The sequence below is a fragment of the Mustelus asterias genome, unplaced genomic scaffold (assembly GCF_964213995.1).
Source record: "Mustelus asterias unplaced genomic scaffold, sMusAst1.hap1.1 HAP1_SCAFFOLD_97, whole genome shotgun sequence".
Lineage (NCBI taxonomy): Eukaryota > Metazoa > Chordata > Chondrichthyes > Carcharhiniformes > Triakidae > Mustelus > Mustelus asterias.
Genome location: NW_027590145.1, coordinates 627,694 through 654,422, shown reverse-complemented (window position 1 = coordinate 654,422; position 26,729 = coordinate 627,694). Strand labels below are relative to the sequence as shown.

Here is a 26,729-nt window from a genome sequence, read left to right as displayed (position 1 = left end):
ACATTTAAATTAGTCCTACCAAAATGAATCACCTCACATTTATCAGGGTTAAACTCCATTTGCCATTTTTCAGCCCAGCTTTGCATCCTATCTATGTCTCTTTGCAGCCTACAACACCCCTCCACCTCATCCACTACTCCACCAATCTTGGTGTCATCAGCAAATTTACTGATCCACCCTTCAGCCCCCTCCTCTAAGTCATTAATAAAAATCACAAAGAGCAGAGGACCAAGCACCGATCCCTGCGGCACTCCGCTAGCAACCTGCCTCCAGTCCGAAAATTTTCCATCCACCATCACCCTCTGTCTTCGATCAGACAGCCAGTTACCTATCCAATCGGCCAACTTTCCCTCTATCCCACACCTCCTTACTTTCATCTCGAGACTATTAATCCAGAAACTCAGCTAATCATAAAATCCCTACGGTGCAGAAGGCCTTTTGGCCCATCGAGTCTGCACCGACCACAATCCCACCCAGGCCCTATCCCCATAACCCCATGCATTTATCCCGAAAGTCCCCCTGACACGAAGGGGCAATTTAGCATGGCCAATCCACCTAACTCGCACATCTTGGGACACTAAGGGGCCATTTAGCATGGCCAATCCACCTAACCCGCACATCTTTGGACTGTGGGAGGAAACCAGAGGAAACCCACGCAGACACAGGGAGAAGGTGCAGACTCCGCACAGACAGTGACCCGAGCCAGGAATTGAACCCGGGTCCCTGGCGCTGTGAGGCAGCATTGCTAACCTACTGTGCCGCTCCCCATTCTGGGGGACCTGGGTTCAAATCCCATCACGGCAGAATTTCAATTCAATAAAAAATCTCTGGAATTAAGAATCTACTGATGACCCACTGTGGGAAAAACCCATCTGGTTCCCTTTAGGGAAGGAAATCTGCCGTCCTTACCCTGGTCTGGCCTACATGTGACTCCAGAGCCACAGCAATGTGGTTGACTCTCAACTGCCCTCCAAGGGGCAACTAGGGATGGGCAATAAATGCTGACCCAGCCAGCGACGCCCATGTTCCACAGATGAATAGAACAAATTGCAGACTCGGGTGACTGTTGCATGTTCTCCCTGCGTCTGTTAACACCCCCACTCCAAAGCGGAGAGGGTTAGATGGATTAGCAGGGTAAATGCAGAAATGCTTCTGGAGAGTACGGCAGGGTCTGGGTGTACGCTGTTCCCAGGATACCTTTAAAAATGCGCCAGTTTCTGCAGGTAAAAAAAACTTTCTATCCAAAACATCATCGAATCCCTTCAATGCAGGAGGAGGCCATTTGAGTCCGCACTGACCACAATCCCACCCATGGCCCTATCCCCATAACCCCATGCATTTACCCTAGCTAGTCCCCCTGACACTAAGGGGCAATTTAGCATGGCCAATCCACCTAACCCGCACGTCTTTGGACACTAAGGGACAATTTAGCATGGCCAATCCACCTAACCTGCACATCTTTGGACACTAAGGGACAATTTAGCATGGCCAATCCACCTAACCTGCATATCTTTGGACACCAAGGGGCAATTTAGCATGGCCAATCCACCTAACCTGCACATCTTTGGACACTAAGGGGCAATTTAGCATGGCCAATCCACCTAACCGACACATCTTTGGACACTAAGGGGCAATTTAGCATGGCCAATCCACCTAACCGACACATCTTTGGACACTAAGGGGCAATTTAGCATGGCCAATCCACCTAACCGACACATCTTTGGACACTAAGGGGCAATTTAGCATGGCCAATCCACCTAACCTGCATATCTTTGGACACCAAGGGGCAATTTAGCATGGCCAATCCACCTAACCTGCACATCTTTGGACACTAAGGGGCAATTTAGCATGGCCAATCCACCTAACCGACACATCTTTGGACACTAAGGGGCAATTTAGCATGGCCAATCCACCTAACCTGCATATCTTTGGACACTAAGGGGTAATTTAGCACGGCCAATCCACCTAACCGACACCTCCTTGAACTGTGGGAGGAAACCGGAGCACCCGGAGGAAACCCACGCAGACACGGGGGAGAATGTACAGACTCCGCACAGACAGTGACCGGAGCCGGGAATCGAACCCGGGTCCCTGGCGCTGTGAGGCAGCAGCGCTAACCCGCTGTGCCGCCCCTGCGTGAGCCTTTATGTAATTTAAAGGGGAAGGCGGCCACCCCTTTAAGCACGTTTGCCACATTCTCTCCAACCAAACGACAGCCGATAAGATACCGAAGTGTATTATCCCTCGACGCCGCAGGAGGGTCTTTAGACTTGTACGTTGTTGTGGGGGGGAGAGGGGCAGGTCGGAGGGCTGCAGAGCCGTTTTGGTTGTTCCAGTGTCAGGGGGTGCAAGAGCCATGTTATTCCCCGTCAGAATTAACACACAACCTGAACCCGTGGCTTGAACATTTCAATGTAATATGACATTATCTGTACAGAAACACACACGTTTGCAGCAATTACACACCCAACCCGTGTAATATCTCCCACCCACAAACCCCCCCCCCAATAAATGGCACAACGACCGCCTTATCAGCTCACGACAAATATCCTGACGCTGGGGAGGCGGGACGATATTGCCATTTAAGGCCCCAAATTTATTTCTGTTCCCGACCCCCCCTCCAGTAATCCCGAGACCAGCAAGTCGCTCGGTCGTACCGTTGGGTGCAATTCTTTTCCTTTCCCCGATATCCCCTCTGTCCTGACACGTGGCAGGATACTTGCAGGAGGGAGGAGAGCAAACAAAATCGAAATGACTCTTCGGAGAGAGAGAAACAAAACGGCTTTGGGGGTTTTGGCAGAAACGTCCTCGCGATGTCCTGTGGCGGGGGGGGGGGGTGAGGAGGGGGCCACCTGCTCGGGGAATGTACGCCAATTGCACCGTCGGGAGACCCAGCCGCGGTGGCTTCCCTCAGTCACATTTCCGGGCGCCCAGCTTCAGCGGTCCCTTGGCAGTCTTCCTCTCTGCCCGTTTAGCCTCCATCTCTCTCTTGCGCTCCTCCCGCTTTTTCCTGGCCAAGTCCAACTTGCTTAACCCTGCAGAGGAAACAGAGGGGGGGGGGGGGAGTCGGGGTTAATCTCGGGAAACTTACAAAGCTAGAAAGAAAACAGTCGCCGGCTCCCTGAAGGTTTGGTGAGTCTTTAACCACCAGCCATTGACTATTCTCAAGGCCGGTTCCATCTGCAAGGCCACAACACGCACTGATCCCACCCTGTCCTGGGCCAAGGCCGAAGGCACAGAAATATTGGTTTCCTCCCACAGTCTGAAAGATGTGCAGGTTAGGGGGGATTGGCTGTGCTAAATTGCCCCTTAGTGTCCAAAGATGTGTAGGTTAGGTGGATTGGCCATGCTAAATTGCCCCTTAATATCCAAAGATGTGTAGGTTAGGTGGATTGGCCATGCTAAATTGCCCCTTAGCGTCCAAGGATGTGCAGGTTAGGTGGATTGGCCATGATAAATTGCCCCTTAATATCCAAAGATGTGCGGGTTAGGTGGATTGGCCATGATAAATTGCCCCTTAATATCCAAAGATGTGCAGGTTAGGTGGATTGGCCGTGCTAAATTGTCCCTTAGTGTCCAAAGATGTGCGGGTTAGGTGGATTGGCCATGCTAAATTGTCCCTTAGTGTCCAAAGATGTGCAGGTTAGGTGGATTGGCCATGCTAAATTGTCCCTTAGTGTCCAAAGATGTGCGGGTTAGGTGGATTGGCCATGCTAAATTGTCCCTTAGTGCCCAAAGATGTGCTGGTTAGGTGGATTGGCCATGCTAAATTGCCCCTTAGCGTCCAAGGATGTGCAGGTTAGGTGGATTGGCCATGCTAAATTGTCCCTTAGTGTCCAAAGATGTGCGGGTTAGGTGGATTGGCCATGATAAATTGCCCCTTAATATCCAAAGATGTGCAGGTTAGGTGGATTGGCCGTGCTAAATTGTCCCTTAATATCCAAAGATGTGTAGGTTGGGTGGATTGGCCATGCTAAATTGTCCCTTAGTGTCCAAAGATGTGTAGGTTGGGTGGATTGGCCATGCTAAATTGCCCCTTAGTGTCCAAAGATGTGCAGGTTAGGTGGGTTGGCCATGCTAAATTCTCCCTCAGTGTACCCGAACAGGCACCGGAGTGTGGCGACTAGAGGATTTTCACAGTAACTTCATTGCAGTGTTAATGTCAGCCTACTTGTGATCAATAAATAAACTTGAACTTTATTGCAGCAGCACTGTTTTAAGTTTAAGTTTTGAGTTTAAGTTTATTTACCACACTCTGGCGCCTGTTCGGGTAACACTGAGGGAGAATTTAGCTCCTAACCAGCACGTCTTTCGGACTGTGGGAGGAAACCGGAGCACCCGGAGGAAACCCACGCAGACACGGGGGGAGGACGTGCAGACTCCACACAGACAGTGACCCAAGGCCGGGAATCGAAGCAGGGTACCTGGCGCTGTGAGGCAGCAGTGCTAACCCACTGTGTCACCCCTGCCCTGGCAGAGACTGCAACCTGATTCGCACTTTTCAAAAATTCATTCCCAGGATTTTGGGCCTCACTGGCCGGGCCCAACATTGCCCCTTGAGAAGGTGGAGGGTGAGCCGCCATCTTGAACCAAACGCAGTCCCCCTGTGGTGTAGGTACACCCACAGTGCTGTTAGGGAGGGAGTTCCAGGATTGTGATTGGACATCAGACAGTCCCCGTGTGTGGTGTAGGTACACCCACAGTGCTGTTAGGGAGGGAATTCCAGGATTGTGATTGGACATCAGTCAGTCCCCGTTTGTGGTGTAGGTACACCCACAGTGCTGTTAGGGAGGGAGTTCCAGGATTGTGATTGGACATCAGTCAGTCCCCGTGTGTGGTGTAGGTACACCCACAGTGCTGTTAGGGAGGGAATTCCAGGATTGTGATTGGACATCAGTCAGTCCCCGTGTGTGGTGCAGGTACACCCACAGTGCTGTTCGGGAGGGAGTTCCAGGATTGTGATTGGACATCAGTCAGTCCCCGTGTGTGGTGTAGGTACACCCACCGTGCTGTTAGGGAGGGAGTTCCAGGATTGTGATTGGACATCAGTCAGTCCCCGTGTGGTGTAGGTACACCCACAGTGCTGTTAGGGTGGGAGTTCCAGGATTGTGATTGGACATCAGTCAGTCCCCGTGTGGTGTAGGTACACCCACAGTGCTGTTAGGGTGGGAGTTCCAGGATTGTGATTGGACATCAGTCAGTCCCCGTGTGGTGTAGGTACACCCACAGTGCTGTTAGGGTGGAAGTTCCAGGATTGTGATTGGACATCAGTCAGTCCCCGTGTGGTGTAGGTACACCCACAGTGCAGTTAGGGCGGGAGTTCCAGGATTTTGATTGGACATCAGTCAGTCCCCGTGTGTGGTGTAGGTACACCCACAGTGCTGTTAGGGAGGGAGTTCCAGGATTTTGACCCCAGCCACAGTGAAGGAACAGCCGATATATTTCCAAGTCGGGATGGTGAGTGGCTCGGAGGGGAAACTTAGAATCATAGAATCCCTACAGTACAGAAAGAGGCCATTCGGCCCATCGAGTCTGCACCGACCACAATCCCACCCAGGCCCTACCCCCACATATTTACCCGCTAATCCCTCTAACCTACGCATCCCAGGACTCTAAGGGGCAATTTTAGCATGGCCAATCAACCTAACCCGCACATCTTTGGACTGTGGGAGGAAACCGGAGCACCCGGAGGAAACCCACACAGAACTTGCAGGTGGTGGTGTTCCCCATGTGTCTGCTGCCCCTCCACCCTCCCCACCCCCCCGCCCCGCTGCTGCATGGACTGGGAGGTGGAGGAACAGCTGGGAGCCTGAGACCAGATAAGACTAGATCCCGATTTCATTCAGCGACCCCCCCCCCCCCCCCATTCTCCTGTGGGGGCGGACGGGGGTGGGGTGCAGTCTCCATTCTCCTGTGGGTACTGGGGGAGGGCGGTGTGGACTCCGTTATCTGGGGGCTCTGGTGAGTGGGAAATTCCCCAGAGCTGGATGCCCCCAGTTTGAGACTTTGCAAACATGGCATTCCACCGACGGACAAGGCCACAGGAGCTCAGGGTGCGTGCGCGCGCGTCTCTCTACGTCCGTCAAACAATCTGCCCGCGCCTTCCCCGCTACGGGGGGCCCGACTCACCTTGCTCGGCCTCTACAGACTCCCAGTTATCCTCCGTGTCCCAGCCGGCTGTGCTGTCCGCGATCCAGGCATCCTCGCTTTTCTAGGGAATCACAGACGATTAGACAACTCACCTCAAACCCGCGTAGATAAATCCCTACCGATGTACGCCGCTGAATTTGGGGCGTGGGGGAAGACGGGTGAAGCACTTTTGCAGCTGGAGACGCACATTGTGGAGGCCGTTGTCGCCCCTTCCCCGCCTTGGTGGCGCGGTAAAGGCGGCAGCCATTTTGTGCACAGCAAGATCCCACAGGCAACGACGCTCGTAATCACGGGGAGGGGATTTTTCTTTTGAAAGGACACCGGTGGACGTTGGCTAAAGGGGAGATTGGATAGGGTGCCCTCCCCACCGAGTGTCCTCAGGCTGACAGGCACAAGATGGGCCAACTGGCCTCTGCTGTAACTTTCCTGCGCTTCTATGGATGGGTGGATGGGGCTCGGGGTGGGAGAAGAACCTCTCTGGACCCATCTGAAAGACGACACCTTTGAGTGTGCAGCACAGGATATGGGGAGGTTTAAATTCCGTTAATAGAAATCTGGAATTATAAAGCCAGTTTCAGTCATGGGGAAACAGTAACAATTATCATCGATTGTCGTAAAAAAATAAACCCATCTGGTTCACTCACTTTAGGTGGAAGGAAATCTGCCGTCCTTACCCGGTCTGGCCTACATGTCACTCAGAATCCTACAGTGCTGAAGGAGGCCATTCAGCCCATCGAGTCTGCACCCACCACAATCTCACCCAGGCCCTATCCCTATAACATCATGCTGGGAGTTTAAAAATTGGCAAGTCATGTTGCAGCTTTATAGAACCTTAGTTAGGCCGCACTTGGAATATAGTGTTCAATTCTGGTCGCCACACTACCAGAAGGATAGTGGAGGCTTTGGAGAGGGTACAGAAAAGATTTACCAGGATGTTGCCTGGTATGAAGGGCATTAGCTATGAGGAGAGGTTGGAGAAACTTGGTTTGTTCTCACTGGAACGACAGAGGTTGAGGGGGCGACCTGATAGAAGTCTACAAGATTAAGAGGGGCATGGACAGAGTGGATAGTCAGAAGCTTTTTCCCCAGGGTGGAAGAGTCAATTACTAGGGGGCACAGGTTTAAGGTGCGAGGGGCAAGGTTTAAAGGAGATGTACGAGGCAGATGTTTTACACAGAGGGTGGTGGGTGCCTGGAACTCGCTGCCGGGGGAGGTAGTGGGAGCGGATACGATAGTGACTTTTAAGGGGCGTCTTGACAAATACATGAATAGGATGGGAATAGAGGGATACGGTCCCTGGAAGGGTAGGGGTTTTTAGTTCAGTCAGGCAGCATGGTCGGTGCAGGCTTGGAGGGCCGAAGGGCCTGTTCCTGTGCTGTAATTTTCTTTGTTCTTTATTTACCCTAGCTGGTCCCCCGGACACGAAGGGGCAATTTAGCACGGCCAATCCACCTAACCTGTACATCTTTGGACTGTGGGAGGAAACCGGAGCACCCGGAGGAAACCCACGCAGACACGGGGAGAACGTGCAGACTCCGCACAGACAGTGACCCAAGCTGGGAATCGAACCCGGGTCCCTGGCGCTGTGAGGCAGCAGTGCTAACCCGCTGTGCCACCGTGCCAGTCCCCACACACAGCAATGCGGACGACTCTCAACTCTCCCTCTCTGAAATGGGCCGAGCGAGACACTCAGGGGACATTTAGGGCCTTGCCCAGTGCCGTTCCCACGCACTCCCCCCTCCGTAAAAGGATAAATAATAAAGCCCCATTTTCCTTGATGTGTGTTCAAAAATCCATCAATCCTGAACATGCAAAAAGAAGGAATCGCAGACCGATTCTCGGCCCCCTGGGTCAGAGGATTCCAGAGTTTCACCACTCTCTGGGTGAAGAATCCCTCCTCATCCCAGTCCTAAAACGCTGGCCCCCTCATCCTGAGACACTGCCCCAGCGCTCTCCACTTCCCAGCCGAGCAAACATTTACTGAGTAACCACCCTGCCAGGCCTCGGAAGAATTTTATACCTTACATTCTACCAGAGCATTGGCCCATATTACTCAGACACTCCCCCCAGTGGCTTCACTGGCACCGCGTCAGCATAGGTACTGTGTGATGGGGACAGTGTAGAGGGAGCTTCACTCTGTATCTAACCCCGTGCTGTACCTGTCCTGGGAGTGTTTGATGGGGGACAGTGTAGAGGGAGCTTTACTCTGTATCTAACCCCGTGCTGTACCTGTCCTGGGAGTGTATGATGGGGGACAGTGTAGAGGGAGCTTTACTCTGTATCTAACCCCGTGCTGTACCTGTCCTGGGAGTGTTTGATGGGGGACAGTGTAGAGGGAGCTTTACTCTGTATCTAACGCCATGCTGTCCCTGTCCTGGGAGTGTTTGATGGGGGACAGTGTAGAGGGAGCTTTACTCTGTATCTAACCCCGTGCTGTACCTGTCCTGGGAGTGTATGATGGGGGACAGTGTAGAGGGAGCTTTACTCTGTATCTAACCCCGTGCTGTACCTGTCCTGGGAGTGTTTGATGGGGGACAGTGTAGAGGGAGCTTTACTCTGTATCTAACCCCGTGCTGTACCTGTCCTGGGAGTGTTTGATGGGGGACAGTGTAGAGGGAGCTTTACTCTGTATCTAACGCCATGCTGTCCCTGTCCTGGGAGTGTTTGATGGGGGACAGTGTAGAGGGAGCTTTACTCTGTATCTAACCCCGTGCTGTACCTGTCCTGGGAGTGTTTGATGGGGGACAGTGTAGAGGGAGCTTTACTCTGTATCTAACCCCGTGCTGTACCGGTCCTGGGAGTGTTTGATGGGGACAGTGTAGAGGGTGCTTTACTCTGTATCTAACCCCGTGCTGTACCTTAGAATCTTAGAAACCCTACAGCACAGAAAGAGGCCATTCGGCCCATCGAGTCTGCACCGACCACAATCCCACCCAGGCCCTACATATTTTACCCACTAATTCCTCTAACCTACGCATCCCAGGACACAGGGCAATTTAAGCATGGCCAATCAACCTAACCCGCACATCTTTGGACTGTGGGAGGAAACCGGAGCACCCGGAGGAAACCCACGCAGACACGAGGAGAATGTGCAAACTCCACACAGACAGTGACCCGAGCCGGGAATCGAACCCAGGTCCCTGGAGCTGTGAAGCAGCAGTGCTAACCACTGTGCTACCGTGCCGCCCGTGTTTGATGGGGGACAGTGTAGAGGGAGCTTTACTCTGTATCTAACCCCGTGCTGTACCTGTCCTGGGAGTGTTTGATGGGGGACAGTGTAGAGGGAGCTTTACTCTGTATCTAACCCCGTGCTGTACCTGTCCTGGGAGTGTTTGATGGGGGACAGTGTAGAGGGAGCTTTACTCTGTATCTAACCCCGTGCTGTACCTGTCCTGGGAGTGTTTGATGGGGGACAGTGTAGAGGGAGCTTTACTCTGTATCTAACCCCGTGCTGTACCTGTCCTGGGAGTGTTTGATGGGGGACAGTGTAGAGGGAGCTTTACTCTGTATCTAACCCCGTGCTGTACCTGTCCTGGGAGTGTTTGATGGGGGACAGTGTAGAGGGAGCTTTACTCTGTATCTAACCCCGTGCTGTACCTGTCCTGGGAGTGTTTGATGGGGGACAGTGTAGAGGGAGCTTTACTCTGTATCTAACCCCATGCTGCACCTGTCCTGGGAGTGTTTGATGGGGGACAGTGTAGAGGGAGCTTTACTCTGTATCTAACCCCGTGCTGTACCTGTCCTGGGAGTGTTTGATGGGGGACAGTGCAGAGGGAGCTTTACTCTGTATTTAACCCCGTGCTGTACCTGTCCTGGGAGTGTTTGATGGGGGACAGTGTAGAGGGAGCTTTACTCTGTATCTAACCCCGTGCTGTACCTGTCCTGGGAGTGTTTGATGGGGACAGTGTAGAGGGAGCTTTACTCTGTATCTAACCCCGTGCTGTACCTGTCCTGGGAGTGTTTGATGGGGACAGTGTAGAGGGAGCTTTACTCTGTATCTAACCCCGTGCTGGACCTGTCCTGGGAGTGTTTGATGGGGGACGGTGTTACCTGTTTTGCTGCGGGTGTCTGTGCGACAGTGGTGAAGAAGTCGTCGTGTTTCTTGGTGCCTGCTGCACCATCCCAGTTGTAGTCGCTGGACGGCCGAACCTCCGGCCCGCTAACTGACGCCTTCGCCTTCAGGGTCTTGCTCTGACCGATTGTGAGTTCGTTGCCCCATTCCGTGTTCCAGTTGTCCTGTTCTGGGGCGGTCGAAGCTGCCTTCTCCCCGGGTTCCCAGCTATCCTCCAGTCCCCAGCCTGCACTGTCCCACTCTGAAGCCACGGGGCTGGCCTCCTTGTTCTCAGTCCTGGAGATATTCTGAAATCCAGGAACGTTTATTAAAAATAAAAGTTTTGTTTTTAAAGTTTGTATATTAGTGTCACAAGCAGGCTCCCATTAACACAAAGCGAGAGAGAGCCTGTCTTTCCAAACCAAACTCTGACTGTGGAGGAACAGAGAGATCTTGGGGTCCATATCCACAGATCTCTAAAGGTTGCCACTCAAGTGGATAGAGCTGTGAAGGCGGCCTATAGTGTGTTAGCGTTTATTAACAGGGGGTTGGAGTTTAAGAGCCGTGGGGTTATGCTGCAACTGTACAGGACCTTGGTGAGACCACATTTGGAATATTGTGTGCAGTTCTGGTCACCTCACTATAAGAAGGATGTGGAAGCGCTGGAAAGAGTGCAGAGGAGATTTACCAGGATGCTGCCTGGTTTGGAGGGTAGGTCTTATGAGGAAAGGTTGAGGGAGCTAGGGCTGTTCTCTCTGGAGCGGAGGAGGCGGAGGAGAGACTTAATAGAGGTTTATAAAATGATGAGGGGGATAGATAGAGTGAACGTTCAAAGACTATTTCCTCGAGTGGATGGAGCTATTACAAGGGGGCATAACTATAGGGTTCGTGGTGGGAGATATAGGAAGGATATCAGAGGTAGGTTCTTTACGCAGAGAGTGGTTGGGGTGTGGAATGGACTGCCTGCAGTGATAGTGGAGTAAGACACTTTAGGAACATTTAAGCGGTTATTGGATAGGCACATGGAGCACACCAGGATGATAGGGAGTGGGATAGCTTGATCTTGGTTTCAGATAAAGCTCGGCACAACATCGTGGACCGAAGGGCCTGTTCTGTGCTGTACTGTTCTATGTTCTATTAACTCATTGAATCATAGAATCCCTGCAGTGCAGAAGGCGGCCATTTGGCCCATCGAGTCTGCACTGACCACAATCCCACCCAGGCCCTATTCCCACTATTTAACCTGCTAGTCCCCCCCCGCCACTAAGGGACAATTTAGCATGGTCAATCCACCTAACCCGCACATCTTTGGACTGTGGGAGGAAACCGGAGCACCCGGAGGAAACCCACGCAGTCACAGGGAGAACGTGCAGATTCCACACAGACAGTGACCCGAGCCGGGAATCGAACCCGGGTCCCTGGCACCGTGCGGCAGCAGCGCTAACCCACTGTGCCACCCTCAATCCAGAGATGGACGGTTCGATACTTCTGCACCCATCAGCTGACTCTCCTGTCAGCCTCAGTAACAGCGCTCCCCCCCTTCCCACAGCCTGCTCTCCCCACCCCCCGCCGCCCAGCCAGACCACCCCCAGCGCAGGCCGCACTGCGGTTAAACAGTTGCAGCCATCACGGGTGATCCCCATACCCCTAACCGCCTCAGCAAGCACGGCCCTGAGGTCCCAGCTCCGTGCGGTGCCCTGCTCCCCCCAGTGCGTTGTCGCTCGCCCCGCGGGTGCCCCCGGCAGCTTACCCACCTCCAGACTGCCCCAGTCCTCATCGTCCCACCGGTCTGTCGCGTCCTCCGTCTCCGCCGGCGCCTCCGTGGGGGTTGCTGCGACGGGTAGGGCTGCGGGGCCGTGTTGGTCATCTGTCGGTTATACACGGCACAGCGGGTCAGACACACAGGTCCTTGCAGCTCGCTAACACGGGTCCTTGAGGCTCACTAACACGGGTCCGGAGATGCCCTCCCACCCTGCTTCACACAACGCCGTCAATATAACTCTCCCTCGCCCCCTTATATGTTGATGCTAACCCCTCGACCACTAAACATGGGAGTGAAATCCATGCACGCAACCCTCTCTGTCTCTGACACCCCCCCGTCGCTCGCGACTACTTGTGACACTGAAAAATAAACTAAAAAACGTAAAACACGTGCGTGCGACCAAGCCCCCTCCTCTCACACGCGACCAAGCCCCCTCCTCTCACACGCGACCAAGCCCCCTCCTCTCACACGCGACCAAGCCCCCTCCTCTCACACGCGACCAAGCCCCCTCCTCTCACACGCGACCAAGCCCCCTCCTCTCACACGCGACCAAGCCCCCTCCTCTCACACGTGACCAAGCCCCCTCCTCTCACACGCGACCAAGCCCCCTCCTCTCTCCCCGCATGCCTTTCCCCCTGTACACACGCCTGTGTGTGCGCCACTGCCCATACGCACACGTGCGTATACACACCCCACCGCCCCCCCCCCAATCTGTGTACATAGCTATATAAAAGCAGTTGGACACAGTCGAACACCGACAGCCAAGCCACACGGGAAACGCAGGCAGCAAGCGCACCTTCTTTGCTCTCCGGGCTGGCTCCAGAGACGGTTCCCTCAGTGGCCTGTCCTCCCGCCGGCTGGCCCCCCGGCGCCGGGCTCCCTCGGATGAACTTGGACGTGAGGGTCGAGACCCCAGTGACGGCCCAGCCAGCCCAGCTGCTGGCCATGGCCCCACTGGGCCCAGAGGAAGCCGAGTTGACGTCTTTCTCTGCAGGAAGGAAAAAAAAGACAAACGCTGAGACAAGGCAGCAAAACAGCCCTGGATCCTCGCGCAAGGTCCCAAAATAAATCATCGACATCTCGCTGTAACGGGGGCGCGAGAGAGTATGGCCTGTACTGCGAGTCTCGGCTGAAAGACCACCCCTCAGGCACGGCAGTGCTCCCGCATTACTGGAGCGTCTGGTTGACGTGTTGGGAGCTTGCGTGGTTGGGTAGGGTAACTGTAGATTGGGAGGTTGGAAGTTAGGACTTGGTGTTTGTCAGAATGGTAAAATGCTAGGGGGAAGAGGGGGGGGGAAAGCATTGCGTGGTCCCGGTAGTGGGGAGGGTGCTAATTAACACAACATTAGATTTAGCAACACTAACAGAACACTAACTACAGAATGAATGATCTTGGACTTACGGGAACGCAAGCCAGCCAGGACTGTTGCCACAGAAGACAGCTCTGTACGGTTAACAAATATTTCTCATTTAAAACAAGCAGTTTGAATTTACAAGATGGACGCGTTTTGCTTTTGGTTACGTTTTGTGAAACGTCAGTCAGTGACACAATACAGCAAGGCCCTGGTGGGAGAGAGAAGGAACAATGGTTCGACCGGAAAGCAGTGATGCTATCAGGCGGTGATCGGGAACAAGATGGCTACCAACGCCAGCCTTATGAACAGGGTCATGACAACGTTCCGATGAGGCAGGGAGGTTTTGGTAGGTTACGGGAACCGTGGTGCACGAAAGCTGTGCTGATCCTAGTCAAAAAGAAAAGGAAAGCGTACAAAAGGTTCAGAGAGCTAGGCGATGATGGGGATCTAGATGAGTATACGGCTTGTAGGAAGGGACTTGAGAAGGAAATTTGGAGAGCCAGAAGGGGGTCACGAGAAGGCCTTGGCAGGTAAGATTAAGGAGAACCCTAAGGCGTTCTATAAATATGTGAAGAGTAAAAGGATGAGATGTGAAGGAATAGGACCTATAAAATGTGAAGGTGAGAAAGTCTGTACGGAACCGGAAGAAATAGCAGAGGTGCTTTATGAATATTTTACCTCGGTATTCACGGTGGAAAAAGACCTGGGTGGTTGTACTACAGGATTGAGGCGGACTGAAAGGATTGAGTATGTGGACATTAAGAGGATGTGATGGAAATTTTGAATAGCATCAAGATAGATAATTCGCCGGGACCGGATGGGATGTATCCCAGGTAACTGTGGGAGGCGAGGGAAGAGATTGCAGAGCCTCTGGCGATGATCTTTGCGTCGTCGATGGAGACGGGAGAGGTTCCGGAGGATTGCGGATGTGGTTCCTATATTCAAGAAAGGGAATAGGGATAGCCCAGGAAATTACCCGAACGTTGAGTCTAACCTCAGTGGTTGGTAAGTTGATGGAGAAGATCCTGAGGGACAGGATTTAGGAACATTTAGAGAAGTTTAGTATGCTCAAAAGTAGTCAGCACGGCTTTGTCAAAGGCAAATCGTGCCTTACGAGCCTGGTGGAGTTCTTCGAAAATGTGACTAAACACATTGACGAAGGAAAAGCGGTAGATGTGGTTTACATGGACTTCAGCAAGGCGTTCGATAAGGTCCCCCATGCAAGACTTCTCGAGAAAGTGAGAGGGCATGGGATCCAAGGGGCTGTTGCCTTGTGGATTCAGAACTGGCTTGCCTGCAGAAGGCAGAGAGTGGTTGTAGACGGGTCTTTTTCTGAATGGAGGTCGGTCACCAGTGGAGTGCCCCAGGGATCTGTTCTGGGACCCTTGCTGTTTGTCATTTTCATAAATGCCCTGGATGAGGAAGTGGAGGGATGGGTTGGTAAGTTTGCCGACGACACAAAGGTTGGTGGTGTTGTGGATAGGTTGGAGGGATGTCAGAAGCTGCAGCGTGACATAGATAGGATGCAAGACTGGGCGGACAAGTGGCAGATGGACTTCAACCCAGATAAATGTGTCGTGGTCCATTTTGGTAGGTCAAATGGGATGAAGGAGTATAATATCAAGGGTAAGACTCTTAGCAGTGTAGAGGATCAGAAGGACCTTGAGGTCCGGGTCCATAGGACTCTAAAATCAGCCTCGCAGGTAGAGGGGGTGGTTAAGAAGGCATATGGTGTGCTGGCCTTCATCAATTGAGGGATTGAGTTTAGGAGTCGGGAGATAATGATGCAGCTATATAAGACCCTCGTCAGACCCCACTTGGAGTACTGTGCTCAGTTCTGGTCGCCTCATCACAGAAGGGATGTGGAAATGATTGAAAGGGTGCAGAGAAGATTTACAAGGATGTTGCCTGGATTGGTTGGCATGCCTTATGAGGATAGGCTGAGGGAGCTCGGTCTTTTCTCCTTGGAGAGACGAAGGATGAGAGGTGACCTGATAGAGGTGTACAAGATATTGAGAGGTATAGATCGGGTGGATTCTCGGAGGCTTTTTCCCAGGGCTGAAATGTCTGCTACGAGAGGACACAGGTTTAAGGTGCTGGGGGGGTAGGTACAGGGGAGATGTTCGGGGTAAGTTTTTCACTCAGAGGGTGGTGGGTGAGTGGAATCGGCTGCCGTCAGTGGTGGTGGAGGCAAACTCGATAGGGTCTTTTAAGAGACTTCTGGATGAGTACATGGGACTTAATAGGATTGAGGGTTATAGGTAAGCTTATATATAGGCCTAGGTAGGTAGGGACATGACCGGCGCAACTTGTGGGCCGAAGGGCCTGTTTGTGCTGTAGTTTTTCTATGTTCTATGTCATACAACTCCGGGAGATAACGCAGGCGGTGAGCAGACATGAAGAATTTCTCAGGGTCGGACGAGAGTCACGTGGGTTCAATTCGGTGGGAATCGTTTCACTGTCCAGCGTCCCATGTATGCTGGACAACAGAAGGGAGGTAACATCCGTAATATAATAACAAATGAAACCCCACGAGGTCAGGATGTGTATTGTTGTTGGCTGGAGTTGACGACAGGATGACTACTGACTGATTTGTATTAATGCCCGCTGGATAATGCCCACCCGAAAGGTGGGCAATATGGATTTTGGTAAACGTATAATCGCCTTCACAGGGGGGGGGGGGGCATTGTTCTTGGGACTGATGTCCGGCCGCCCGCATTCTTTACCCTGAGTGCGGGGTCTTCCCATTCTCCCATGGTTCAATAATGGAGGTGGCACAGTGGGTTAGCGCTGCTGCCTCACAGCGTCAGGGACCCGGGTTCGATTCCCGGCTTGGGGTCACTGTCTGTGCGGAGTCTGCACGCTCTCCCCCGTGTCTGCGTGGGTTTCCTCCCACAGTCCGAAAGGCGTGCTGGTTAGGGCGCATTGACCCGAGCAGGCGCCGGAGTGTGTGGCGACTAGGGGAATTTCACAGTAACTTCATTGCGGTGTTAATGTCAGCCTTACTTGTGGCACTGATAAATAAACTTTACTTTAAAGTCACGTCTCCAAGATCAGTACACTGCTTTTTGAGTCTGTGTCGTGGCTTCAGTAAACACTTAGCCTCGAGAGGAAACCCCCTTCTACAGTCCCTTTAAGAGGCTGTGCTTAGAGAGTTACTCTGCGAGTACACAGAGAACCCAAACTGAAACATTTATATCGAAAGGCCAAGCAGCAGTGTTACCAAGACAACAGGATTTTGAATTTAGCCAATCAATTTGAACCAGGCGCTTGAGATACCAAGAACCTACTGAATTTAAATCTGATGGTTTGGACAACCTCGGACCGATCCTATCGTGGGAAATATTGATGTATCATCATAGGTATAAAGGAAGGAGGCAGGGGGACAAAAAGAGCGCAACTGCCACCCGCCAGAGATAACAGTCTCAGCTCCCTCAATAATCGCTGGCTCCCATAGCTTCGTCTATGCGAAAGCACCATCGAGATAGCAGAAGGTATTAAATCCTATGGGTGGCACAGTGGTTACACTGCTGTCTCTCAGCTCCAGGGACCCGGGTCCGATACCATAAGATATCGGAGCAGAATTAGGCCATTCGGCCCATCGAGTCTGCTCCGCCATGGCTGATAGGTTTCTCAACCCCATTCTCCCACCTTTTTCCCCCGTGACCTTTGACCCCCTCACCAATTGGGAACCTATCTCTCTCTGTCTCCAATACACTCAGTGACCCGGCCTCCTCTGTGGCAGCGAATTCCACAGATTCACCCCCACCCTCCGGCTGGAGAAATACCTCCTCATCTCGGTTCTAAAGGATCGTCCCTTTACTCTGAGGCCGTGCCCTCGGATCCCAGTCTCCCCGACTGATGGAAACATCTTCCCCACGTCCGCTCTATCCAGGGCCTCTCAGTATTCTGGAAGTTTCAATGAGATCCCCCCCCCGCCCCCATCCTTCTGGGGCAGCACAGTGGTTAGCATTGCTGCCTCTCAGCGCCAGGGACCCGGGTTCAATTCCCGGCTTGGGTCACAGTCTGTGCGGAGTCTGCACGTTCTCCCCGTGTCTGCGTGGGTTTCCTCCGGGTGCTCCGGTTTCCTCCCACAGTCCAAAGATGTGCGGGTTAGGTTGATAGGCCATGTTAAATTGACCCTAGTGTTGGGGGATTAGCAGTGTAAATAGGTGGAGTTACGGGGATAGGGCCTGGGTGGGATTGTGGTTGGTGCAGACCCGATGGGACGAATGGCCTCCTTCTGTACTGCAGGAATTGTATGTATGCAAATTGTCCCTTAATGTCCAAAGACATGTGGGTTTGGGGGATAGACCATACTAAATTGCCCCTTAGTGTCCAAAGATGTGCAGGTTAGGTGGATTGGCCATGCTAAATTGTCCCTTAGTGTCCAAAGATGTGCAGGTTAGGGGGATTGGCCATGCTAAATTGCCCCTTAGTGTCCAAAGATGTGCAGGTTAGGTGGATTGGCCATGCTAAATTGCCCCTTAGTGTCCAAAGATGTGCAGGTTAGGGGGATTGGCCATGCTAAATTGCCCCTTAGTGTCCAAAGATGTGCAGGTTAGGTGGATTGGCCATGCTAAATTGCCCCTTAGTGTCCAAAGATGTGCAGGTTAGGGGGATTGGCCATGCTAAATTGCCCCTTAGTGTCCAAAGATGTGCAGGTTAGGGGGATTGGCCATGCTAAATTGCCCCTTGGTGTCAGGGGGACAGCAGGGTAAATGCATGGGGTTATGAAGATAGTGTCTGGGTGGGATTGTGGTCGGTGCAGACTCGATGGGCCGAATGGCCGCCTCCTTCACTGTAGGGTGTTCTATGATTGTATGAAACTCCATCGAGTACAGACCCCGAGGTCCAATCCAAAGCCCACTTCCCGACTTACCCACGTCCGGGAGTTTGGACGGATCCTCCGACACCATCTCCAGCTTTGTCAGGAAGCTCCGCACGGCCTTGAACGCCTGAGGAGAGACGGGAGAAAGTGAACCACAGCTGGGTTGTAGGGTGAGGAGGAAGCCTGATAGGAGACCAGCGGGAGGGAGCCACGCGGGAAGGTGCTGGTGGCCGCTACACTCCCCGGTTCCCCACCTCGGGTCTGGAGTCACAGACGTAGGCGGGACCGGGTAAGGACGGCAGATTTCCTTCCCGAAAGGGGACATCAGTGAACCCAGATGGGTTTTTATGATGATCGTTTCATGTTCGTGGGTAGAATTTTAATTCGATATCTTTTTTTAAAAATTGAATTCAAATCCCCCGCTCTGCTGGTCGGGCCAATCTTCTGAGTGACGCAACGTCGCCCCACGTCAGTCCCAAAATGGCCGACTCCCTCCCCGGGTGAACAAATGTCTCCTCATCCCAGTCCCAAAATGGCCGACTCCCTCCCTGAGTGAACAAATGTCTCCTCACCTCAGTCCCAAAATGGCCGATTCCCTCCACGGGTGAAGAAATGTCTCCTCATCCCAGTCCCAAAATGGCCCACTCCCTCCCCGAGTGAACAAATGTCTCCTTATCCCAGTCCCAAAATGGCCGACTCCCTCCCCGAGTGAACAAATGTCTCCTCACCTCAGTCCCAAAATGGCCGATTCCCTCCCCGGGTGAAGCAATGTCTCCTCATCCTAGTCCCAAAACGGCCAACTCCCTCACCGAGATTGTGACCACCCCCCAGGTCTAGAATCTCCAAAACAGGAGCAAGGGCCACTCAGCTGCTCCCCCATCGAGCACAAGTTAACCTTTTAATAAGATCACATTCTCGTTCTTCTAAACTCCAGAGAATATAAAAGGCAGCCGACTCAATCTCTCACGGAGACGAGTGGTCCCACGTACCTGATCTCGGACATTCTTGTCAGGATCTGCTGTGAGCGGGCAGAGAACCTGGAGGATTTTGTACGCGCAGTCGGTGACTGAATAGTAATGGTGGGTGGCAGCAAAACCCAGGACGCCAGCCGCCCTGGAGGGGGCAAACGGATCCTTTGTCGCTCGGGAGAAGGCGGAGATAAGAACTCTGTGCCGCGTCTGCAGGGAGAGGGAGTGGGGAGAGAGGGGAGGAGGGAGAGAGAGAGAGAGAGAGAGGGGGAGAGGGAGGTGGAGTGAGGGGGAGGAGGGAGGGACAGCGAGAGGAGGAGAGGGGAGGGGCAGAGAGAGAGGGAGGGGCAGAGAGGAGCGAAGGGGATGGAGGTGAGGGGGACAGTGGGGGAAAAAAGAGAGCACCTTTAATTTGAATTTGTGCTTGCATCAGTCAATATTAAACCACGTAGAAACTTGGCGAAATCAGCTTGCAAAATGCTTACAAATACACACATTCTCGGGGGAATCCCTCTACAGATACTGACACACGCCCCGGGGGGAATCCCTCTACAAATACTGACACATTCCCCAGGGAATCCCTCTACAGATACTGACACACTCCCCAGGGAATCCCTCTACAGATACTGACACACTCCCCGGGGGGAATCCCTCTGCAGATACTGACACACTCCCCGGGGGGAATCCCTCTGCAGATACTGACACACCACCCCCCCACAGGTATCCCTCTACAGATACTGACACACTCCCCGGGGGGGAATCCCTCTACAGATACTGACACACCCCCCCACAGGTATCCCTCTACAGATACTGACACACTCCCCGGGGGGAATCCCTCTGCAGATACTGACACACCCCCCCCCCCCCACAGGTATCCCTCTACAGATACTGACACACTCCCCGGGGGGGGGGGGGGAAAATCCCTCTACAGATACTGACACACCCCCCCACAGGTATCCCTCTGCAGATACTGACACACTCCCCGGGGAATCCCTCTACAGATTGTGACACACCCCCCCACAGGTATCCCTCTACAGATACTGACACTCCCCAGGGGGAATCCCTCTGCAGATACTGACACACTCCCCGGGGGAATCCCTTTAGATACTGACACACGCCCCGGGGGAATCCCTCTAGATACTGACACACTCCCCAGGGGGAATCCCTCTGCAGATACTGACACATTCCCGGGGGGAATCCCTCTGCAGATACTGACACACTCCCCAGGGGGAATCCCTCTACAGATACTGACACACTCCCCAGGGGGAATGCCTCTACAAATACTGACACACTCCCCAGGGGAATCCCTCTACAGATACTGACATGTTTACAGGAATACCCTGCAGACAGTGAACTAGAGTGTCCTGGTTGCCTCATTGTGCTCAGGGAGCACTAGGCTCAAACATTGTGGGCGAGGGGAGAGAGAGAGAGAGAGGGACAGAGACAGACAATCAGCCACGGTTCATGTTCCTGATTGCTGCCCTGTGACTGCATCGCACTCCAGCCCCACCAGAGTTAAGGCCAGATCCCAGCATTTGGTCTTCGATGAGCCATCCCCGGGGCCGAGGGTTTGCGACACCGTCTTGGCCTCCACGTGACAAATACTGAAGACCGCACTCCCCCCACGGAACTCAGCGCCCCCCCCGGCAGAGGCGTGACCGAAAGGCTGACACACTCCCCAGGGGGAATCCCTCTACAGATACTGACACACTCCCCGGGGGAATCCCTCTACAGATACTGACACACGCCCCGGGGGGAATCCCTCTACAGATACTGACACACGCCCCGGGGGAATCCCTCTACAGATACTGACACACTCCCGGGGGAATCCCTCTACAGATACTGACACACGCCCCGGGGGAATCCCTCTACAGATACTGACACACTCCCCGGGGGAATCCCTCTACAGATACTGACACACTCCCCGGGGGAATCCCTCTACAGATACTGACACACTCCCCAGGGGGAATCCCTCTACAGATACTGACACACTCCCCGGGGGAATCCCTCTACAGATACTGACACACTCCCCAGGGGGAATCCCTCTACAGATACTGACACACTCCCCGGGGGAATCCCTCTACAGATACTGACACACTCCCCGGGGAATCCCTCTACAGATACTGACACACTCCCCGGGGGAATCCCTCTACAGATACTGACACACTCCCCGGGGGAATCCCTCTACAGATACTGACACACTCCCCAGGGGGAATCCCTCTGCAGATACTGACACACTCCCCGGGGGACTCACATTGGCATTGAGATAGGAGGAGATCTTGCCCAGGCAGACGGTGGTGTTGCAGCGAATGGGGCCCTGGTCGTCCTTGGCTTGGAGCCGGGCAAAGTGCTTCATCAACTCAAGATTGAGGTTACTGTCGTTCAACTTGGGGGCGAGCAGTAGCATCGACTGGAAGCAAAAAAGGAGCGGAGACGTTAGTGTACCTTTAAAGAGATGTTTTTTTTTTAAAATCATGATCTCTGCAGCTCTCTTGGTCGGAGTTTCTCAGCTCTAGCTGATATCATTATGTTGCCGGGCTGACTACGACGCATCCTTTAATTGCTACTTAAGTGGCTTAAATGTGTTCACTCTGGGATTAGTTTTATCATCCGACATGGTTACGAGGGCGTTTTTTGGACAGTTTTTCCCTTTCGTGTTCAGTTTGGAGCTGCAGGTTTGAGTTCGAGAAGGGACAGCAAGCTAAAAGAGGAGTTGCTTTCATCAAACAAAGTTTATTTAAGAATATAGTTAACATGTATAGTAAGAAAATCAGCAAGAACATTTATCAATTACAAACCATCCTGATTAATGTATAACCCTTAACAAAGATATCTACAACGTTCCAATCAAGGCCAAAACCTTCCGTGGATAAAACCCTTTAAACATTCCAACACAGCAAAGACTACTGCTCCCGTGATACTGGAAATCGAGTCCTTTGGTTGAAGTCTGCCTGTTGTTTCGAAAATTCTGTGGGTTCGCTGAGCCCAAGATCCTGTTTTCCTGAAGAGCTTTCCCGCTGTTGTTCGGGGACGGACCAGAGTCTCTCTGGTGTTTTCGCTGCCTTGTTTTCAAACCGTTGGGAGTGAATCCGGCGAACTGCAGACTTCAACCAAAGGACTCGATTTCCGGTATCACGTGAGCAGTAGTCTTTGCTGTGTTGAACTTGTTCGAAGGGTTTTATCCAAACATCCCATGCTCATCCTCGCCAAATTCAAGGGGCAAAACTTGTGATCCAGGCGGTTCCAGAAAACACGCTGAAGTTTCTAACCTGTACCATAACAGACCTCAGCAGGTGGTGGAGGGGTGGGTTCGAAACCACCCCCCCCCCGACGTTTCCCCGGATCACAGTCTGCGACCGAGGCCCGATTCACCCCGTCTCGGGAACTATCCTTCACTTGGCTCCAAATCCTGGAACTTCCCTCCCTAACAGCAATGTGGGTGTACCGACACCACACGGGGACTGACTGATATCCAATCACAATCCTGGAACTCCTTCCCTATCAGCACTGTGGGTGTACCTACACCACACACGGGGACTGACTGATATCCAATCACAATCCTGGAACTCCTTCCCTATCAGCACTGTGGGTGTACCTACACCACACACGGTGACTGACTGATGTCCAATCACAATCCTGGAACTCCCTCCCTAACAGCGCCGTGGGTGTACCTACACCACACACGGGGACTGACTGATAACCAATCACAATCCTGGAACTCCTTCCCTAACAGCACAGTGGGTGTACCTACACCACACGGGGCCTGCAGCGGATTCAAGATGGCGGCTCACCCACCACCTTCTCAAGGGGGCAATTAGGGATGGGGGAATGAATGCTGTACCCAGCCAGCGGCGCCCTTGTCCCATTGTAGATCCAAAGCCTGTTAAACAAAAAAATACAGCGCAGGAACAGGCCCTTCGGCCCTCCAAGCCCGTGCTGATCATGATGCCCTGGAACACGCTGCCAGAAGTGGTGGTGGAAGCGGGCACATTAGCAACACTTAAGGTGTATCTTGATCGACACATGAACGGGAGGCGAACGGAGGAATAGAAACCACGTATGGGCAATAAGTGGTAGGTCTAAATGAGGAACGGGTGCAGGCTTGGTGGGCCGAAGGGCCTGTTCTTGTGCGGTATTATTCTTCGCCACTCCTTCCTGCTGTGTTGATTCCGAAATCAATTCCCAAGGGGCTCTCACGCCCATTCCCATGGGAAAAGAAACTCTCAAGGAGCATGGGGAACGAGGTAGAGAGATCACAGACCCAGTGATGACGCCAGTTAAGTCATTTTTGACGGGATAATCGTCGCCAGTCCCCGATAGGGTGAAGTTGCCCCCCACCTGCCCCGCATCGAGGGCGGGCACGGTTCCGCTACCAGTCCACGCCACGCCATGACCCCCACCTCCACTCACCGCCGCTGCCCCCGGTCAACAAATATCGCCGCCAATGCTAACCTTGACCGTTTGCTCCCGGATGGCAGGATTGGTGTCCAGGAAGCCCTGGACCACGTGAGGAAAGATCTGGGCGTTCACCGTCGCCTCGTTCAGGTACTGGATGAACTGCTCCATCTGAAAAAGGGCACAAAGTCGGTCAAGCTCCCGGGATCGCACTGTGCGCGCACAAAATGCTGCCCCCTCCCGCCGACGACGATCTTCCGATTGACGGACAGCAGCCGCCCGATCCCCGAAGGGTCACGGGTTCGGCGCCTCATTCCGGGACCCGAGGCCACGACCCCTTTGCGGACGCCATATTCCGGCGTGGAGCCCCGTGAGCGCGGCATGTGCATCGGCAGGGGTTTATTTTCATTCATAGAATCCCTACGGTGCAGAAGGAGGCCATTTGGCCCATCGAGTCTGCACCGACCGCAATCCCACCCAGGCCCTATCGTATTTACCCTGACAATCCCCCAACACGCAGGGGCAACTTAGCATGGCCGATCCACCTAACCTGCACATCTCTGGACACTAAGGGGCAATTTAGCATGGCCAATCCACCCAACCTACACATCTTTGGACACTAAGGGGCAATTTAGCATGGCCAATCCACCTAACCTGCACATCTCTGGACACTAAGGGGCAATTTAGCATGGCCAATCCACCTAACCTGCACATCTCTGGACACTAAGGGGCAATTTAGCATGGCCAGTCCACCTAACCTGCACATCTTTGGACACTAAGGGGCAATTTAGCATGGCCAATCCACCTAACCTGCACATCTCTGGACACTAAGGGGCAATTTAGCATGGCCAATCCACCTAACCTGCACATCTTCCGACTGTGGGAGGAAACCGGAGCACCCGGAGGAAACCCACGCAGACACGGGGAGAAGATGCAGACTCCACACAGACAGAGACCCAAGCCGGGAATTGAACCCGGGTCCCTGGCGCTGTGAGGCAGCAGTGCTAACCTCTGTGCCACCCCGATGATAGTTTCAGTCTAGTTTCAGCTCTAGCCTTTTATTTTGAAATTCCAGATTCTTATGGGGGGGGGCGCGGGGGAAGATTCTCTGGCCACGCACACCTTGGATGGGAAATTGCAGAGCTTAGGACCCCGAGCAGCTGAAGGCATGTGCCCCACACCCTCCCAGTGACGGAACGGTTACAGAGCAGGGATGAACAAGGGGGCCGCAGAGATTTGGGAGCCGGGGGGCCGGGGGGGGGGTGGGGGGTGCAGAGGGGATTTGAACAGGTGCAGTTTTACAAATACAAATCGAGGCAAAAGCACAGACCTGCTGAAGGAGGCGGATCCGCATCGCTCTGTCTGTGGAGGAGAACATCTTCACCACGACAGGGATAATCTTCTGTTGGTATTCCTCTGTGTTGAGGAACTTCCCTACCTGCGGAGAAAGCAGCGAAACATAACACCCCCTTGAAGCCAGCACTCCTAATCCGGTTATCTACTCGTCAACAAAGATACGTAGAGGGACAGGTCGTATTGAGGAAGCAGGGGGGCTGCAGAAGGACTTGGACAGGTTAGGAGAGTGGGCAAAGAAGTGGCAGATGGAATACAATGTGGAAAAGTGTGAGGTTATGCACTTTGGAAGGAGGAATAGAGGCATAGACTATTTTCTAAATGGGAAAATGCTTAGGAAATCAGAAACACAAAAGGACTTGGGATTCAGGATTCTCTTAAGGTTAACGTGCAGGTTCAGTCGGTAGTTAGGAAGGCAAATGCAATGTTAGCATTCATGTCGAGAGGGCTAGAATACAAGAGCAGGGATGTACTTCTGAGGCTGTATAAGGCTCTGGTCAGACCCCATTTGGAGTATTGAGAGCAGTTTTGGGCCCCGTATCTAAGGAAGGATGTGCCGGCCTTGGAAAGGGTCCAGAGGAGGTTCACAAGAATGATTCCCTGGAATGAAGAGCTTGTGGTATGAGGAACGGTTGAGGACTCTGGGTCTGCACTCGTTGGAGTTTAGAAGGATGAGGGGGGGAATCTCATTGAAACTTACAGGATACTGCGAGGCCTGGATAGAGTGGACGTGGAGAGGATGTTTCCACGAGTAGGAAAAACTAGAACCGGAGGGGACAACCTCAGGCTAAAGGGACACTCCCTTAAAACAGAGATGAGGAGGAATTTCTTCAGCCAGAGAGTGGTGAATCTGTGGAACTCTTTGCCGCAGAAGGCTGTGGAGGCCAGGTCATTGAGTGTCTTTAAGACAGAGATAGATAGGTTCTTGATTAATAAGGGGATCAGGGGTTATGGGGAAAAGGCAGGAGAATGGGGATGAGAAAAATATCAGCCATGATTGAATGGCGGAGCAGACTCGATGGGCCGAGTGGCCTCATTCTGCTCCGATGTCTTATGGTTTCCCCCCTCCCCCCCACACAAAAGGAAGGTGAGTCAGTGTAACTCCGCACCTTCCCCACCCCCCCACTGTCACAGGGCTTTGCCCTCTGCCGCACACACAGGGCAGCCGCACAGAGCACCGGACGGACGTGCCGACGCCGGGGAACCTACCTTAAAGAGTGGAGTCAGGATGACAGCTCCCGCGTTGCCAAACTCGAACGCTGTCAGGAGCTGTGGCAGGATCTTGTGCTTGCAAAAGTTCTCCGGGAAAGTGTCCAGCTGCGAGCTCAGCTCCAGAAAGAAGTTCTGACGTTCCACTGGCTCCTTGATCTGCAGACGTGAGGGTGGGGGGGAAGAGGAGGAGGGGGGGGGGGGAAGAGGAGGAGGGGGGGGGGGAAGAGGAGGAGGGGGGGGGGAAGAGGAGGAGAGGGGGGGGAAGAGGAGGAGAGGGGGGGGAAGAGGAGGAGAGGGGGGGGAAGAGGAGGAGAGGGGGGGGAAGAGGAGGAGAGGGGGGGGAAGAGGAGAGGGGGGGGAAGAGGAGAGGGGGGGAAGAGGAGAGGGGGGGAAGAGGAGAGGGGGGGGAAGAGGAGAGGGGGGGAAGAGGAGAGGGGGGGGAAGAGGAGAGGGGGGGGAAGAGGAGAGGGGGGGGAAGAGGAGAGGGGGGGGAAGAGGAGAGGGGGGGGAAGAGGAGAGGGGGCGGAAGAGGAGAGGGGGGAAGAGGAGAGGGGGGGAAGAGGAGAGGGGGGGAAGAGGAGAGGGGGGGGAAGAGGAGAGGGGGGGGAAGAGGAAGAGGGGGGGGAAGAGGAGAGGGGGGGGGAAGAGGAGA

The 26,729-nt window shown here is 53.4% G+C and overlaps 1 protein-coding gene across 1 annotated transcript in view; it reads right to left on the bottom strand.

Moving 5' to 3' along the window:
• Positions 1–2,168: 2,168 nt before the first annotated feature.
• Positions 2,169–26,729, bottom strand: part of scyl1 (SCY1-like, kinase-like 1) — a 48,520-nt gene continuing 23,959 nt past the window's right edge. The window contains 11 exon segments of the mRNA XM_078202808.1: positions 2,169–3,035; positions 6,130–6,211; positions 10,201–10,509; positions 11,956–12,068; positions 12,760–12,951; positions 18,201–18,276; positions 19,139–19,327; positions 21,372–21,527; positions 23,570–23,683; positions 24,843–24,950; positions 26,075–26,247. Of these exon segments, the coding sequence (XP_078058934.1) occupies positions 2,911–3,035; positions 6,130–6,211; positions 10,201–10,509; positions 11,956–12,068; positions 12,760–12,951; positions 18,201–18,276; positions 19,139–19,327; positions 21,372–21,527; positions 23,570–23,683; positions 24,843–24,950; positions 26,075–26,247 (1,637 nt within the window). The 3' untranslated portion in view covers positions 2,169–2,910.